This window comes from Amblyomma americanum, chromosome 4, assembly GCF_052857255.1.
Source record: "Amblyomma americanum isolate KBUSLIRL-KWMA chromosome 4, ASM5285725v1, whole genome shotgun sequence".
NCBI lineage: Eukaryota > Metazoa > Arthropoda > Arachnida > Ixodida > Ixodidae > Amblyomma > Amblyomma americanum.
The window spans coordinates 209,569,944-209,587,859 of record NC_135500.1 but is presented as its reverse complement, the minus strand read 5'-3'; the positions used below and the strand labels follow the sequence as shown (position 1 = coordinate 209,587,859).

General features: G+C 44.8%; 1 protein-coding gene across 7 annotated transcripts in view; it reads left to right on the top strand.

Moving 5' to 3' along the window:
* The window catches only part of NaPi-III (Na[+]-dependent inorganic phosphate cotransporter type III), a 68,837-nt gene extending 59,536 nt beyond the window's left edge, over window positions 1–9,301 (top strand). For 3 of the 7 annotated variants that reach the window (XM_077663221.1, XM_077663223.1, XM_077663222.1), the window contains 5 exons: window positions 221–293; window positions 1,536–1,618; window positions 1,896–2,017; window positions 3,360–3,545; window positions 5,265–9,301. In XM_077663221.1, the coding sequence (XP_077519347.1) occupies window positions 221–293; window positions 1,536–1,618; window positions 1,896–2,017; window positions 3,360–3,545; window positions 5,265–5,508 (708 nt within the window). In that variant the 3' untranslated portion in view covers window positions 5,509–9,301. The remainder of the gene's footprint in view (window positions 1–220; window positions 294–1,535; window positions 1,619–1,895; window positions 2,018–3,359; window positions 3,546–5,264) is intronic. The other 4 variants (XR_013313893.1, XR_013313894.1, XM_077663224.1 and 1 more) reach the window with 2 other exon arrangements.
* Window positions 9,302–17,916: the final 8,615 nt, after the last annotated feature.

Genomic DNA, 17,916 nt, shown 5'->3' with positions numbered 1-17,916 from the left:
ACGGGCTGCCAAAAAAAAAAAATTTGTATCGATGGCACACTGACATTATATCACACTGGTCAATACACTGATATAAGTGCGGGCTGTGTGTGCATTTGCAGTTAAAACTGAAATTGCCATTAGTTTCAAGGTTTCAATGGCTGATTCTTGGCATCATTGGGAACTGAAGCCCACCCCCTGATTCGTTTTTTTTTTTCTTTCTGCTCGTCACCTTCCTCAGCTAAGTGCGGGAAACATATTGAACGGTGGTCGGCGTACCAGTATCGAAGTGATTTCTGGAAAGCTCCAGCACAGTAAGTTTGAAGTGCATTATGTGAACTACATACTCTGAAGTTGCATGTTTTCATGACTCATTTCTCCGTGCACCTGCGCTCTGTTGTGAATGTGTGCAGAGTTGTTTTTGATGTTGTAACTCTAGGGACCAGAGGTGCCATCAGCCTCAAACACGGAGCAAGACTATTTATGAGGTGAAACTCCTGCCAGCACGAGCGAGCGCAGGCGACCAGATAAGGTCACAATTGTATGCGCCGATGGGGCTGTATGCATTGCCGGCGCCAAGCAGCGCCTCGTAGAAGCCGCAGCGAAAAAAAAAAATGCAGCGCCCGGGCAGGCGGCTCCGGCGGCGGGAGCTCAAAGCAGATGGCACGGGTGTTTGCTTTAGCGGGCATGCCGTGACGTTGTATTTCTGCGCCCTTAAGTCAAACAGCAACAGTTCTTAGCGGTGTCTGTTTGAGGACCGTAATACTAACAGCACTGCTACTTGCAGCGCGGCCTCCTTCTGAATTTGCTAGACTAAGATGGGATACAGGTGTTTTGTTCAAAATAGCATAGGTGCACGCAGCCGAATGGGAGCAACACGCTCGACTGGTTGCCTTGGCAACCGAAACGGCGGTAGTTTTTTTCCAGGCCGCCAGCATGATAGCGGCTCCACGGGCTTGTGACCTTTTCTGGTCGCCGCAAACAGCGGAGTTTCTACTCCTAAATAGTCTTCCTCCGTGCCCTCAAATGAACTGCTAACAGGGCAATTGAAACCCAAAAACAAAAGACAAAATGTATTGGTTGTGGAGGCATACAAGCGAAGGGCATCAACACGGCGCAGTGGTCTTCACGCTATTAAGCGTAAATCAAGTGTGTCAGTGTTTAGCCTCCAGCAGCTGTGTTATTGTTTTGCTGCACCTGTTGCAGTGATCTTGTTCACGTTTCGTTTTACGCTATAGTGCAATTTCTTCATCCTTGCCTTTTTTCTGGGGCTCATACTTTTGTCAGCAAAAAGTTTAAATTGGGCTCGTTATAAGCTGTTCAACATGTACAGGTTAGGCACTCTACAGCAAAAAAGGTGCATTGAATTGGCTTCATTTTTGTGAGCAGCCTAGTTAACTGGTCATTATTTTTGCTTCTCATGTGCAAAACAGTTTTTTGGTGGAAGGAATTTGGTTACAGGCACATAGACACATATACAAGCACCATTTAGTCTTCTAAAAAAAGAAAACATTTTCATACTTGTTTGTTGTTTTATCTCTATGCCATTGCTGTAGATGATTACCCAAACCTCCACCCACATCCACACCATACCCCGCACAAGAGGCTGTCACTGGTGATGATTGAGGAAGCAGCTTTGGTAAGTTTTTGGAAGCATCTAAGGAAGAGTGCATTTGGCACGAAGCTTGCAAGCTTCTTGCTATATAAAAGAAAAATGATAAGACATGTTTCATAATTCCTTTTTGTGTGTGCACACGAGTGCATGCACATGCATATGTGTAGCTTTTTCGTCAGTTTTGCAGGGAGACCATTGCAGCCTAAAGCATAGCACTGCTTAATTCATATGTTTTAATCCTTTCACATACCTTTAGGCACAAGTTATTCAGCTTTTCTTTTTTTTTCCTTTCTCATTCTAGGCTGTACCGCCGATCAAAGAAAACCATGACGATGATAAACCGGAGACAGCAAAACTGTTTTCATTCCTCCAAGTTCTCACAGCAGTCTTTGGATCTTTTGCGCATGGTGGCAATGATGTCAGGTGAAGGGCTTTTATTTTCTTATCATTTTGTTCATATTTTTCTCTTTCTTTGTTCTTTGGTAGGTTGGGAAAGTTTTTGGCTGTGCCCTTTGGTGTTCCGGTTAACAATTTGTCTAGAGCAATCGTGTCACCTTCCTTATCTGTTCAGTCACCTGATTGCTGAGGCAGAAACCGGAACCAGTTTCTTTAAGTAACGAAATAAGTGCTCTTTAGAGAGCTGAACAGTGTCAGTAATTCCCAGCACAGCAGGTGTAACTTGGCTGTGAAAGTGTTCATTAGAAGCAGCAAGGCTTGCTAAACACTAAGCTCTGGTTAAATCTTGTGTAGACGCCAATTTTTCTTTTTTTTTTCCTCTGAATGGTGTGCAGGACAATAGTATGCATTAGCCATGACATGGAATTTACCTATGCCAACTGAATAATTTATGTCGTTGAATTTTTTTCTCATGTCGTTTCTGTTTTGGTTTCAATAGCCAAATGGTGGCTGTGACATAAAAGACCAGTTGAGGTTAATTCGAGTCGTACAAAAACTGTGATATAATCGCTGCTTGTACATTTCTTACCATTCCATCTCTTGGTCAGGCTTGCATAAGAATTGTGGCGAATTAAAATGAAGAAAGTAGCGACCATAGTGCATTTTTTATATATCCCACCTGACCTCATCTTGTTTTTGTGCTCTGTGTTGCTGTGTTCTGTGTTCAGTTTCTGTGAGTTATACCCTTGTCTACAACCACTGCATTTTTGTCACCTATAGGAGGAAATGCATAGTGCATTTGTGAGCACTGCTAACATGCTTTGTGCACCTGAAAAGAATGTGCTGCACTTAAAAAGCAAAATGTGCCTAATTAGTATTTGTCATGTTCAATCCCACCCTCAATTCATCACTGCTGTTGCTGTGTTGGGAGAGAGCTTATGTGCTGTCAAGTGTGCTCATTGGGCACTACTAGAGTCCACATAATCAATGTGTACAAGTTTTATGGTTCATCATTACTTGATTTTGTTTCTTTTTTTTTTGCATTGTTTTTGGGAAACTAAACAACAGTCCAGTCCCCAACCAATTCAGCTAATTGAAAAATTCTGTTCAACAGAGTTCACTAAAAGGAATTTCACTGTATTTAGTTACTTCTTAAAGTTTTGTACTGAGTGAGAAATATTCCTGCAAAAATTAGTGCAGCATTGAGCAGTTTTACCTTATAGTTCAGGTGCCAGTTAGTGGAGACTGTGATGCTGAAAAAACCTAAAATGTTCTTTTTTTGCACTTATATATTGTTTTAATTTAGATGTGGATATCAGTAGTGTTTTTTTCTGTTTAACACTGGCCTCTTTTTTTTCCTGCTCAACAGCAATGCAATTGGGCCCCTGATTGCCCTATGGATGATATACTTTGAAGGTAACGTGAACCAGACAGCAGAGACGCCTGTCTACATCCTTCTGTACGGAGGGGTAGGCATCAGTCTGGGGCTCTGGATCTGGGGCCGGCGAGTGATCCAGACGTTGGGCGAGGACCTGACTAAAGTGACACCTTCCAAGTAAGATTATTTTGATTGCTAACATATTTTAGTTATGGTAGTATTAGAGTCGCTTTTTACTGTAGCTAGCTTAATCGGGAATCATGTCACAACTGTGCTGACAAGTCGAACATTGTTTTCTCACTGTTATACTGGTATGCATCTTCCGGGTGCTGTGTTTTGTACTACTGTATGCTTTTGATGGTTGGATTTGTGCTAGTCAGACTGACATTTTGGTAAAACAGAAAGCTAATTAATCAAACCATTTAGACAGCTTGCATTTATGTAACTCATCGGAGGAGGCACTCATTAGTGATACATAATGGGAGATGTCAGTCAGCCTGGCAATGTATCTGGATATGACTGCTCTGGATGAGGATGATAAGGATAAAATTCCAAGGTTTTTCAGAACAGTACATGTTGAGCGCAATAAGGTGCTGAATAATGAAATTTGATGTAAGAAATAGTTAATGCACAGCCTTTGTGAAATGTTTAGAGCCCAAGGATTTTACTTCTATGCCAAGTAGTGGGGCTCTTATAGCATCCATAGAAGTCCTAACTTTAGGATGAATGATGACAGTTGTTCCTGTCACCTTGACGACATTTGTAACGCTGGTGAAGCATCATGTGCCACACGGAATGACTCAGAATAAAACCCTTCAGGCTATTTGCTTCTGAGAAATTGAAGCAAAGTTTTATTTGCATAACCTATAGTTTTGTTTAGTACAAAGGAGAACACAAGAAAGCCGGTGCCGTTACCAATTCAGAGAAGATATTCAAGATAGCAGAAAAATGCTACTCTGAATACTAATTTAGCCAAACAACCTGATCAAGCTCTTATTCCTAAATATCATAGCACTGAAAAAATGAAAATCATCGGTGCAATTAAAGAAAAATTAAGAAAATTCTTACAGGTATTGAATACAGGGGATCAGAAAAGGGAAAAGTAAAGATCAAGTAAGTGTATATCTGCTGAACGACAACAGAGGTACTATTATGGCCAGAAAACTTGCAGCCTATATTTATAATGCCTCGTAACCTTTAGTGTGCCAGGGAGACAAAAGAATGCGAAATACTAATTTACAGGTAAAGACGATGCCCAAGATGTGAAAAACTGCCAGTCCGTTAGCAGACCCCCGGTCTGTACAAGAAATTTACCAAGTTTACTGTAGACTCCCACTAAGATGAACGTGATTAACTCTTTAACACACCATTCCTTTTTAAGTGTAATCAGTATAGTCAGGCCTTAATATATTTCAGTGAAATTTCATATTTAAGCATTCAGTGGACTTTCCAATAAGCATACCAAATTTCATTGCTCTACGCAAAAAAAATTTAAAATTTCACCTCCAACACCTGCATCCCCCCTTAAGGCAAACTTTTGCAGTGACTTCAAGCTACTGACTCTGTGCAGTGGCACTCATGGAGCGTTCGTGCGGCACTCAATGCAAGAAAGAAAAAAAATGAAAAAGCTTTTGCCATTTTAATTAAGCACGAGCACAGCAAACCGAAACAAGGACCCTGGCATACCTCCATATGCATACGTTGTGTCGATACCAGTTACAGCCATGACATGGTGGTACAATTCAATTTAGTTAAAGCTCGCACATTGTACGTTTGCTCCCTTAAATACATAGTGAGTGGTGTGTAGAGCAAGGTGGAACTCAGCAGTCCACTGAATATGTGCGCACATTGCTATGGTTAGTTATTCATCTTTCTTTTCTGTGTGTGTGTGAACAGTGGCTTCACCATTGAAATCGGTGCTGCCTCGACGGTGCTGCTGGCTTCCAAGGTGGGCATCCCAATCAGCACGACGCACTGCAAGGTGGGCTCCATTGTGTTCGTCGGCTGGGTGCGGTCACGTAAGGGCGTCGACTGGGGCCTCTTCCGCAACATCATCATGGCCTGGCTACTCACACTGCCCGTCACAGGCGGACTCACTGCTGCCATTACGAGCATCCTGTACGCAGCTTGCTCGCTCTGAAAAAAGCCGTGATGCCACTCGCCGCCACATCACTTCGGTCTGAGTTGACCCCGTTGGGCTCATCAAGAGTGTATACTACAATCTTGTGAACAAGAAGGTGCCGTCTCTCTCTCCACATGCCTGCAGCGCATGCGGCAGTCTGCACTTGCTAGGCAGGCGGTCCACTCTAATTTTGTGACATTCGGAGGTGCTAGGTAGCAAAGACTGTTTGCAGCAACGATTCGCATCCCCTTCCTGCGGCATGGAAGAGAAAGCCCAACAGGGATAGTGCTGCGAGGGCCTTGGGTGTGAACAAACAAGAGTTTGGCGTGTGGTGGTGCGCATGTGTTCAGTTGGCAGGCATTGGTTTGCTGCATGTGGTTTAGCTGGAAGAACACAAAGATGCTGCACGCTACTTGTTTCAAGCGACACTGACAAAGTGTGGACTGGTGGCCATCCTTTATCCATGGATTTGGCGTGATGGAAGCGTGTGTGGTACTTCGGCATCTAGTAGAGGCGGACAGTTGTTTCATCATCCTCTGCTGTTGTTGCATTGAATGTTTATCATAGTGATTTTTATTTTCTGGAGGTGTCATTACCGAAGCTTGCTACTCGTTCTCACTTTGGACATGCTAGTCTTGAGTGGCGTTTTTGAATGCCCAGAGGTGCACATTCTGGGCTGTGGTATATCCCTCTCTTATTTTTGAAGCCTGCTTAGAGAGGACCATGTGAGCTCTTTCTTGTGTAGAGGTTTTTGTTTTTATTTTGATTTTTATTTTAGTGTTTAGCGTGCCGGGCTTTTTGCAATCATTTTTTAACTAGTCTTTATGCACTTCTTGTTTTGAAGCATGGTGGAGAACATATTATAATCAGTAATTTGCTTTCATAGTCATTGCAGTATTCAGCCATGTGTTTAAAGCAGTGGAACGAGAAATTTATTTACAGTACCTTTTTATTGATTGAGTCATGTTGCAAAGCAGTTGTGACTGCAGTGTATGGCTGCATGTTGTTAAGTTTTTTCCCTGGTTATCTCTTTTAAGGAAAAAGGTTGTGATGGGCATCCTATTCACTGAAAGGAAAAGGCAGGCTGAAAAGCAGCATGAGAAAAGACAGGAGCATAAAACCTTTCTTGATTTCACCTGAAGTCTCATCTTTTTGCCTGTCCTGTTGGTTCAGGATTCCTCTGTTGAGAGCCATGGGAAGCAGCAGGGTTTCTAGACTGCACTGTATGCCACTGCAAGCCTGCAGTAAACATTGTGAAATCTGCGTCACACTTGTTTAGAGCGCTTGAGCAGTCTGCACCACACAGTCAAAAGAGAAATTAGAAAGGAGCGCATAGTTTGTGGGCAAATTGCTTGTGCCTGCCTTGCTTGCAGGTTCATGTGGCTGTACTTCCACGCAAGCGCAGCCTTTAAAAGTGCCAAGGTGTCAGCTTTTATGCAGGGGAGGACACCGCTTGAGCACTCTACACAAGAGTGATGCAGACTGTACAGTCAAAGAGGCTGGTAGGGAAGCTCTTGTCAGCATATATTTACCCATTTTAGATTCTTAGTTTCATGCGTTTAGCATGCATAGTAATGCTTTGTGAATATAATGCTTGTGCTTTTCTCACCGCTAGTCAGTCATTGTTGTGAAGGCAAGCTACGCAGTCGCATTACTTTTTCTTTTTGTCTGCATGCTATGGAAGTAATTCACAGGTGTTTATTCTGTGCCCTTTAGCAGTGAAGGCAGCCTTCTTGTGGACACTCTTGTGGCTTGAGTGCCAAACTTCCAGACTTGCCCAAATGCGAGATGTGGCCTTGCCTCAAGTTGTATTCAGCTTCCAAACTAAATGTGATGCCAGGTCAGCATAGTTCATATTTCCCTGCATAGGAGGTTTCTGAACTAGTTGTATCTCTTTCCCTGGCTGACTGAGGAAGTGCACAAAATCATTATTTTCACTGGTGTCCGCTGCGATTTATATGGGCACCACTGTAGAATGTGCCTTGAATGCTGAGGCAGCCAGGGATTGGCATGCAACATGCTTTAGGAATGCCTGTACGGCACCTTACTTTGGGCACTGGGCAAAAGGCACCAGTAGCACAGATTTGATTCACTGCGCAAAAATAAAGATTATGGAAAAAGTTCCATGGAAGCAGTGTGATGCCTTGAAATTGCAGCATGCTGTTGACTTTGCCAAGATCTTGAGAGGGTCTGATATTACAAAGTTTTATCTTGCAATGCATAATAGGGGCCAGAGCACACTTCTCCTGTTTCATACATCAAATTTCTGGATTTCATGCTGAATTTGTCATGATTTGCAACTTGAGGAACTGGCCTATAATAATCTCCCAGAGCCTGACACTTTGTAGAATGTTGCAATGTGCTGCTACATAAAGCACTGGTGACTAATAAGATTTTTGCAACAGCGGGCTCTACCTTGTATTTTTATTGTAGTGTTTGCAGCTAAACATCTCCAGGAGCCAACAGATTTTGGCTGTGCTACTGCCAAAAAGCCGTGAAAAGACAGCCTGACCTGTTAGGTTATAGAAACGTTAAATACAGTGCCAAATAAGCCTTCCAATGATTTAGGGATCTTTGTTCCAAGACGGGTCAGTGCAACAGTACAAGCTTATACACAATGGAACGCTTTTTAGATAAGCCCGTAAATGCTTCTATTTGTAAATAGCATAGCAGCCTTTATTTTGTGTAGAGCTTCACTACGGAATGCTACTGACACAGGTACACTTGTTAGGAGAGGGCATCAGTTAGTGATGGTTCACATTTCTCTACCTCTGTATAGGGCACTTGTTTTCCGCCCTCAATTTCAATTTTATTTTTGTGCTTAGCTTGGTAAAAGTTTTAAAAAGTGTTGATGACGCACGTAAAGTAATTTATATTGCAGTGCTGTTCGTCAAAATCGCAACTGGCTTTGTCTAACTATATTCTCGCCTGAACCAGCCCAACTTGTGAGGATGTCTTGGTCTGTTTCTGTTTTCTCAAGACCAGACCCTTACAAAAGTTCACATTATGTACTTACTCTCAATATAAAGTGTGTTTTTTTCATTTCTCTCAAGTTCCTAAGGGAACTGGAGTTGTTTTGGTGCATAAATAGCTTCGTCCTCATCCTTTAACACCAGTCCCTATGTAGTAATGTTAGGTGGATTTTTTTTTTTTCCAAAGAGTAGTACAGTGTTTAAATGACTCAAATTCTTTGCAATGCATATGCTAGATCTATAAGTGCTGCAGAAGACCTGGTTTTAGCTCATAAGATTGTTCTTAAATGTTGTTTGGAAGCCCACTGATCTAGGTTTTTTTTACTGTGAGCTGCTTTGTGCTCTTGCAAGTCAGCAAAAAATCTTGTGCTGTGACCACACCTACTGACAAGTCCTTGCTATTTTGTTTTCCTCTGCATCTGTTATACATAGATTTTTATTCATGTGATCACAAGATGTGCAAATATGTAGTGTGTAACGTTATTACCTGATGTTTCTCATATATTAGTCCCAAGAAATATGCATGCTGTAAAGACTGCCTTATATTTGTTGCTACACCATGCATTCTGTGCAATACCTTTTTAAAGCAGTGATATTGCATAATCTTTTGCTGTTTTATTTGCAAATTTCAGTTTTTATTGTTTTTGTCATGTTGTGATACCACACTCCTCTGCAGCTTGTGTCATGTCTACAAGAGACAAAAATGTGTTAAGGTAACACAGAGGAGTACATTTGGTGCTCACATTGAAAAAAGTCAGAAAAAAAAAAGGAGTGGCATGTTGTAAGAAAGAAAGCATGCCTAGTCAGCCTGGCCTTCAATAAAGTTGAATAGTTTTGAAGGCATGTGTTGTTGTTCAGTGTTGGCAGTGTTTGAAGTCATTGCGACTGCTACCGAGTCTCACATAACCACCAGTGAAGACACTGATTCACTTTCTGCAGCGCTGTAAGGTTGACTAGTCATCAGCTGCCTTGGATATGAGCTTTTCACGGTAGCTGTGTGTTATGCCCTTCCCCAACAGTGTGTGTTAGAAGCCAGAACATCTTTATGTGTGTTAGAGGCCAGAGCCATCACACTGTGCCAAACCATATCTGCACAGATGATTTTAGTATCGCGGAGCCGCTGCTATCGACGCACTGCAGTCGCGCTGCCTAAAAACTGCCATCACCGTAAGGAGCGCTAGTGTCACACATCGTGTAAGGTGACATCATGACCATCTGCCAGGCATCCATGGTTAACATGAATCCTGAACAGCGCGCCGTGGACAATGCACAGAAATTTGCAAGTGCGACGAATGGCTATGCTGTATTTGCGAGGCGTTGGTACTGCTGAATTTCGCGATTTAAGTTACAAGCTTGTACGTCAATTTTTTTTCTTAAAGTGACATTGAGTACGGCTGATCATTTTGACGTATTCAAAACGTGCCCTGCCACCGTGGTGGCTCAGTGGTTATGGCGCTCGGCTGACTCGAAAAACGTGGGTGCGATCCCGGCGGCGGTGGTCAAATTTCGGTGGAGGCGAAATTATAGAGGCTCGTGTACTGTGTGATGTCAGTGCACGTTAAAGAACCCCAGGTGGTCGAAATTTCCGGAGCCCTTCACTACGGCGTCCCTCATAGCATGAGTCCCTTCAGGACGTTAAACCCTATAAACCAACCTCTGTAAAAATATAGGAAAGTCGCGCAGTATATCGAACTCCAGTTTCGCCAGCGGTTATTTATATACCGATATATCGAACTGTGCGCGCCTTGGCCTTGCAGGTGGCTCATCTACTAAACAGTGCTCTTCGATCACATTTCGTGCGCGGTGATAGGTCGGCATTGCTAGCGCTGTGAAGCCACATTGATGAGGTAGTGTGGTTTGTGCTTGACGTACGGTGCATGGCCTGTCGGCGGCAGTTGCCTGGCGTGCTTCGTTCCCTTCGCTGCCGATGTAGTTGCGGAGACCAACTGTACCTTAAATCTAATAAGCGATTATCGATGAATCGAGATGAATCAAATACGATGGTATTTGATTTGGTGTTATGGTGTTATCGAATATTCCCAGACCCCTGATTAGGAGTGTGCGAATACGCCTAATCTGGGTGTGCTAACACCCATATTAGACATGGGCGCCTTTACGCTGTGCTACAATTGCTACAATACTAGACATGCAAGGAGCACCATGTGCGCCGGCCAGGCGGGGACCTCTCGGACGACTGGAAGTAGGACATCACATGGCGCCTGGTCAGTCACACCTTGGTGCCTTGGTCCCCAAATCACAACCACCTGAATCAACCTGTACGTTAGAACAAGAATATGTCACCCCCATCCTATCGTTGCTGCTTTGTCTCGCGTTCTCGTCAGCTCTAGAACATCCCATTTCGTTCATTGTGCATTTTCCGCGAACTGTTCAAGTTCTCTCGTTTTATTAACTATGCCATTCTGAAACTTTATCACAGCCCGCTCTGCTTCGGCGAAAGGCCATGTGTACCTGCGCAGTGGAAGGCTTTAGCTTGCACCTGTTGCTACATCAACTGCGCACGCGCCACCTTTCCGCGGTGAGGCGGTGCATGCGCAATTGGTGGGCCTCGCCGAAGTGGATCACGGTGGTGGATTAGTACTGTGCTAAGACTCTGTGGTAGGTACTGCCGCCGCAATTCGTTTCTGTTGCCTACCCCTGTATATTTATTTCCAAGCCTTACACTATATTTTCGTGTTGGGGCTACTTTCGATTTCTTGCGCATCGAGTAATTTTTTCCATCGCGCGACTCCTTGCAGTACGTGAGAGCAGCCTCAGTTCCCGCGCGACCATGATCGCGACGTTCGAGCTCGATAGAAAGAACCCCCGCTTTTTCAATCTCCTCCCTTGCCCTCTTCTCCCTGCCATAGTTTACAGTCCCAGGTTTAATAAGGCAGAAATCAGTGCCGGTAGTTCACGGTAACAAGTAATATCGAAACAGCTTAGGGATAAGACGAAGGTATAACAGACACCAACGAAACGCTGACTAGCAACCATGTGTTTATTGCTGTTTTTAATGCATGGTGCGGGAAGTCGTTCAGTTCCATAATAGGAACGTATATGAAGCTAGAAAATACAGTGAACCTTTGGCACGTGCAACTGAAATTGTTTCAGTATCGTATATATAATTTCACGTTAATCTTTATTTATGGTTTTGAGTTTTCTGTTTCACGTATTTGAGTTCTGGCGAGGACAAGTATTCTGTGCATACAAGGCTTAACTTCCCGAAGCTCTACACCAGCAATGAGAGACGCCGCAGTGAACTCGGAATAAATTTCGACCGCCTGGTGTTCTTTAGTCTGCACTGACAGCGCACAGACGCTTTTGCATTCCACCCCTATTAACGAAGCCTTCAGTAAAGCAGTTCATTAATTCTCGCGCTCACCGCCTCAAGGAACCTAAGGGATCCGCATGAAAAAAAGCTACACGACGCACCGCCGTTTTAATAATAATAATAATTATTATTTAATTGCGAAAACCGTCTTTAGCGGCGACACCTTTATTTCATTTTTCTACCTTTTCTAGTTTATAAAGGCTCCATTTTAAGACAAGGTATAATGTATCTGTCATTAGAAGGCAGGTATCGCGACGCAAGCCAAATTCAACTTCTCCCCAGCGTCTGGGAAACTGGTCGTACTTGCACACTCATCTGGTCTAACTGTACTCTGCCTCACAATAAGCTGGCACATACCATTAAATCAGTGGTTTTTCAGGGCATCTCGCACATAAAGCGTTTCGCGACTGTCTCGCGGCCGTCTTTGTGTGGCCTCCCCTCTGTTTCTGCCTCCATGCGTTCGGCAGAGTTTTGCTGCCAGGAGGCCGCGGCTGTTGCTCGGAGCCGTGCCAGTCCGGCATGCGTTAGCAAAAGTGTGGGCCAACTGCGCGTTGTCCTAATGCCCGAAAGCTTTGAGCATTCGGCCGAGATATGCTGGCGCCTCGCTTTGCACTCTCGACTACGTCACCTTGACCTCTGTAGAGCCGCCGCGGTGGCTCACATGGTTATGGCGCTCGGCTGCTGACTCGAAAGACGTGGGTGCGATCCCGGCCGCGGCGGTCGTATTTCGATGGAGGCGAAATTCTAGAGACCCGCGTGGTGTGCGATGTCAGTGCACGTTAAAGAACCCCAGTTGGTCGAAATTACCGGAGCCCTTCACTACGGCGTCCCTCATAGTCTGGGTCGCATTGGGACGTTGCGTGTCGCCGAGCTTGACACCGCGCCCCGGGCGCCGTGAAACGTATGCGTCTCAGCTATCTGTGTAAAATTCTTCCGACATAGGGTGTTTTGCACGGCAGGAATCGCTCGCTTCTACCCGTCGGCAAGCTTTTCAGTGTAAAGAATCGCATGTTAGATATTTTAAGTTCAAAATAATTTTCCGTCAGTAGAAAGGCATGAGCACGTATCCGAACATATTACATTGTTGCGACTGAAGATAAAGGCGAATTAGCGCCGAATTAATGCAAGTCGACTGTACAAACTGTGACTGTTTTTGGGCCAGCATGTCACGACGGAATATTCTTAAATCCAATCACATTTATTAGATACGGCTAGTCGCGATCGGTTAAATCTTTCAAGCATTTCGCCGTCGCTCATACTTCCATCAACCCAAGTGAACATATGTCTTCTCATAATGGCGTATTCTGCTTGGCCCGTAGACGCCATCTATAAAGCTGGAGGCGCCGGCCCCTCGCTAGCTGTCTTACGAGGTGCCGGCGCGCTGTACGTTACGTCTAGCTTCAATGCAATCCCTACTGATGTCCCCATTCACGGCCGGAGCATAGACTAACGAGTCTAGAAGGTTCCGCTGCTTTGCCTTCATATCCAAGTGCAGCGCAATCACTGCGTTAAACAGAGCGGCAGTGCCTTTTACGCACCTTCCGTTTGTACGACCGGAACGCAAAATTGTATCGATCTTTCGGCTGACGATGTCTGCGAATGCGCATGCGCGAAAGCTTTCTCACAAATAAAGCACGTAATGCTGGAATTAAGTACGGTGGTAAAATGAGAGAACCTGCGCGAATAATTATATTTACAAAAGGCTAGCGTGAAAGCCAGGTCGTCAGCTGAACAGCTGAACCCTCAGTACGCTGTTAAGAACGGCGATAGCAAGTCTGGTTATTAGCAACGGCAACAGCAAGTCTCGTCTGTTGGCAGCCAGCAAAGCTGTTTCTACTGGGTGCCTCCGAGCAACTCGGTGGTGATCGCTCCCAGGCCTGCCGTCAAGGACCACTTGAAGATGACCCAGGTGTCAGCTGGTTCCAATTACCGAGTTTTGCCCCGTCGGAGTGTGGGACCTGAAATAGCGGAGAGCTGAAGTTCGAGCACAACTCTTTTCGAAGTCTCCGACACCGCTGCGACGAGCGAGCGGCCGTTACCTTCCCCAATCGCCGTGACTATGTCGGGGAACAAAAGGGCACCGTTTCCGGTGGCTCTTCGGCGTTGTCAGCACCGCGGTGGGCTGGCAGTCATCGTCCCCAACCATCGCAAGCATCTATAAGGACATAGGACCGCTTTCGGCCCTTCTTCCCGACCTTGCGTTCTGGCCTTGCTCGGCGGTTGTCATCTAATGAAGAACAGGTGTCGGCAGCGCATGGGAACCTTCAGCTGGCCAGAGGACATTACTCCGACGGCATCCTCCTCTCTCCCAGGCTCAACATGTGACAGGGCGTGTTCGTATGTGCGGTGGTGTGAGCTTGTGCAAATAAGTGAAAGTTTCAGGCCACTCCCACCCCGGAGAGAGCGTCCTCAACCTGGGGAACTTAGGGAAGAGGAACGCTATAAAACTCGACAGCGAATGCAGTAAAGACAATCCTCCTCCCTTCTTATCTTTACGCTTGTAAAAATGTAAATAAACCTACTGTACAGTTTCCTCCTTAACGGAGTCCGACAACGTCGTTCGGAGCCGGCACCTGTGGTGCTCAATGAGTCAGCAAACTCAAGGGCCAACTCTGGTGGCACCGGTGGCGTTGAAGCGCAATCCCCAACACTGGTGGCCTGCGGTGGGGTTGAAGCTCCATCCCCAACAACGCCGAACAACGCTCACCACATACGGTAGAAACCAATTCAGAGCCAGTGATTTGAGTTTCAGGAAATGCTTAAGGCTTGTCCTGAGGCTTTAAACTCGGGTGCTATCAATGACATTATAAAAAGAAACGACAGCATTTGTCTGAACCTGCGTCTGTCGACACATGCTATAAGAAGCAAACAAAGCCAGCACTCAAACGCTGTGCGTCTTGTGACATGCATACAACTATCTCAGCTGGCGAAGTTTTTATATTCACCAAATCTCTCTCTCACACGCGCGCACGCACGCACACGCACAAAAAAAAAAACGGTCGAACGAAGGCGGTTATCTGCAGTACGAAGCCAGACAAACTTACAATTAGTATACATTTTAGAACGCCCAGCAACACTGCACTGCGCTGTGGAGCGTCTCATGTTTTCGAGGGAGATTGGTTTTACCAGTTCTTCCTATTTGCATTGAGGCGCAGGTTTTTCGCGCGATGAATTAGCAACATATATATGGCGTGCACAGCTGCTCAAGGAACAAACGCGAGTTAGTTAATGGTCGTTATCGTCATTACTTGCCTAACCATATGTATACGTCCACTGCAGGACAAATTCCTCTACTTGCGGCCGTCTCATTCCCGCGAACTGCCTAATTTCATCCGCCAACCTGACTCTGCCGCTACCTGCTACGTTCAGGTATCCTTTTCCTTTCAGTTCTGTGCTGTCTTCAATTTACTTTTAAACTGTGTTGTTACCCTCCAATGTTCTTCCCCATAGGTGAGTATACACGGCAATGTATATGTGCAATATGATTTCCTCGCGAGGGATACTAGTCAGCTGCTCTTTATTACCTGAGACTATCTGGCATATGCTCTCCAACCGATTCTTATTCTCCTAGCCATTTCCCTTTCGAGGTGTCGTGGTCCGTACCTGCAATCACTATACTATACCTGCTCAAGGTAGATGTATTCGCTTGCGACATCCAACACCTTTCAGCCTATAGTAAACGGACTGTGCGTGAACAGCGCATCAGAGACAGGACAGGACGGAGACAGAGAGAAACGCTTACTATCAGTTGAATTTATTGTAGAGACAGTACACGTATTTACAGGGTGGCTTTTTTTAATAGTAATAATTGGTTTTGGGGGAAAGGAAATGGCGCAGTATCTGTTTCGTATATCGGACACCTGAACCGCGCCGTAAGGGAAGGGATAAAGGAGGGAGTGAAAGAACAAAGGAAGAAAGAGGTACCGTAGTGGAGGGCTCCGGAATAATTTCGACCACCTGGGGATCTTTAACGTGCACTAACATCGCACAGCTCACGGGCGCCTTAGCGTTTTGCCTCCATAAAAACGCAGCCGCCGCGGTCGGATTTGATCCCGGGAACTCCGGATCAGTAGTCGAGCGCCCTAACCACTGAGCCACAGCGGCGGGTGACTTTTTCTTTAACGTTCACATATTTTTATTTTTATAAATACAAAACGCACATCGGCGCGGTTTCTGCAGGTGGACTGTACAGCAAGGCGGACATTATGATCGTGGTAGAACTTCATAGTCACATGTTTAATTAACTGAAATTAACTAATCAGCTTTTATTAGTGATTTTAGGATAAGATTATATTGCGAAATTGAAGGTCGTCAGCATTGAAGATGAGGCAAGTTTTTAAATTTTCTTCATTGGCAATGTGGTTGGAATGCTGAACGTCAAAATTGCGCACTTCGAGGCTTGTTGAATTGGCTTTCCCGTGTTGCATTTTTTTTTAATGGTGACCCTGCGCGTAGCATCGTCAAGGAAATCGCACTGATTGGTTCTATAGTCTTAAAATGCCCAAGCAGGGCCTGTATTTGCTGCATTACAGATACGAGCGACACCATTTTGTAAATGTGCAACGCAGGAGAGCCAAATCAACGAGCTTTCAAATGTGTATTTTTGACACTTGATATTTCGAACCACATTACCGGTAAAGAAACTTTAAAAACTTCGCTCATCTTCGATGTTGACAGCCTTCAATTTCGCGATATAATATTCCCCCTAAAATCAAAATGAGTTATTTTCTATTTTAATTAATTAATGATCTAATTATAGAGACCTACCACGTATATAATATCCGCCTCGCTGTACAATTCACTTGCACAGACCGCACCGACGTCTACCTCGCAGTTTTTAAAATAAACATATTTACCCCTTGTTGGGTCATATTTAATCTCAAAGAGGCAATTGTCTCGTGCCTGAAATTTGCTCCAAGAAATTCATGTAATTTTTTATTTATTTATTTATTTATTCAAGTTACCCCTAAAGGCCCTCCAGAAGAGGGTATTACATAGGGTATTACATGATTTCGGACAGCGTATCAACACAAGCCTGTAGACTGCGCCCAAACGCGTCTACCCTGCAGTAATCACTAATTAGGGCATCAGAAAAACTGCTTAGACGCGCCAAAACGAATGATCGACCCAATTAGGCTAAGAGGAGGAGGCCTGCGGAGGTTCCATACACACATGACGTGTCGCGAGGGCCAAAGAAAGCAGCAGGCAAGCACAACGTCGATGTCGTGTTTTGCGCGCCTAGAAAACTGAGCACGGGGTGCAAACAAGTTTTGCAGAGACGGATGGCTGCCAGGTACGATTTGGGTCCCGATCCATCCCTTGTGATATAGTCGTGGTGTACCAAGTTACATTTGGTGCCGTATATACTGGTCGAACTGGGAGATGTGTTAACAATTAAGCTAACGTAGCTATATTGCGATGATACGTGATGTTTTGTTTTTGTTTTTCACCCTATTTGCGCACACAAAGAGAAGGCGCACTCTTAGGGCAGCGGATTATTTCACACATACGAAAATTCCCTGCTCATGCTGCTGCATATACTCGTGATACCCAGCTGGCTTGCGCATACGACGGTCCCATCGTTACGCTTACCTATCTGTCCCCTTGAAGTGTGTGCGGACATTCATTTCCTGAGCCTTTTGTGGCTGACTGCATGCTCTGGTTCTGACGTGCAGCATAGTGAGCGAACACTGTAACTTGTGGTTCGCGAATGCTAATAGTCGAACTCAGCTTTATCTAACTGGAAGGGGATCGCGAAGTAGTTTCATATATTAGATAATTCGATATATAAGTATAACAATCATAAGTTAATCTGTAACATAGAAGCAAGAATACATTGCACCCACGATATAATTGGACGTTTCTTGCAGCGACGTACCGCCGGCCGGAGTGCTGATAGCGCACCGCTCGCTAGGCGTTGCTAGGTCAAGCCTACTTCGCATCAGATGGTGCTTTTTAACTAGTTACTGCCTTTTTTTTTTTCATCAGATGTCTAGTCATGCGACCAGCACACTATCAATAGAATTATCTATAGTTAAAGTTAAGCTACAGTTGGTTGCCGCAACGCCTTCGGCAGCGAAGCACGCCAGGTGAGGTCCGCCGCTAAGCTTTAGTTAGTTAAGT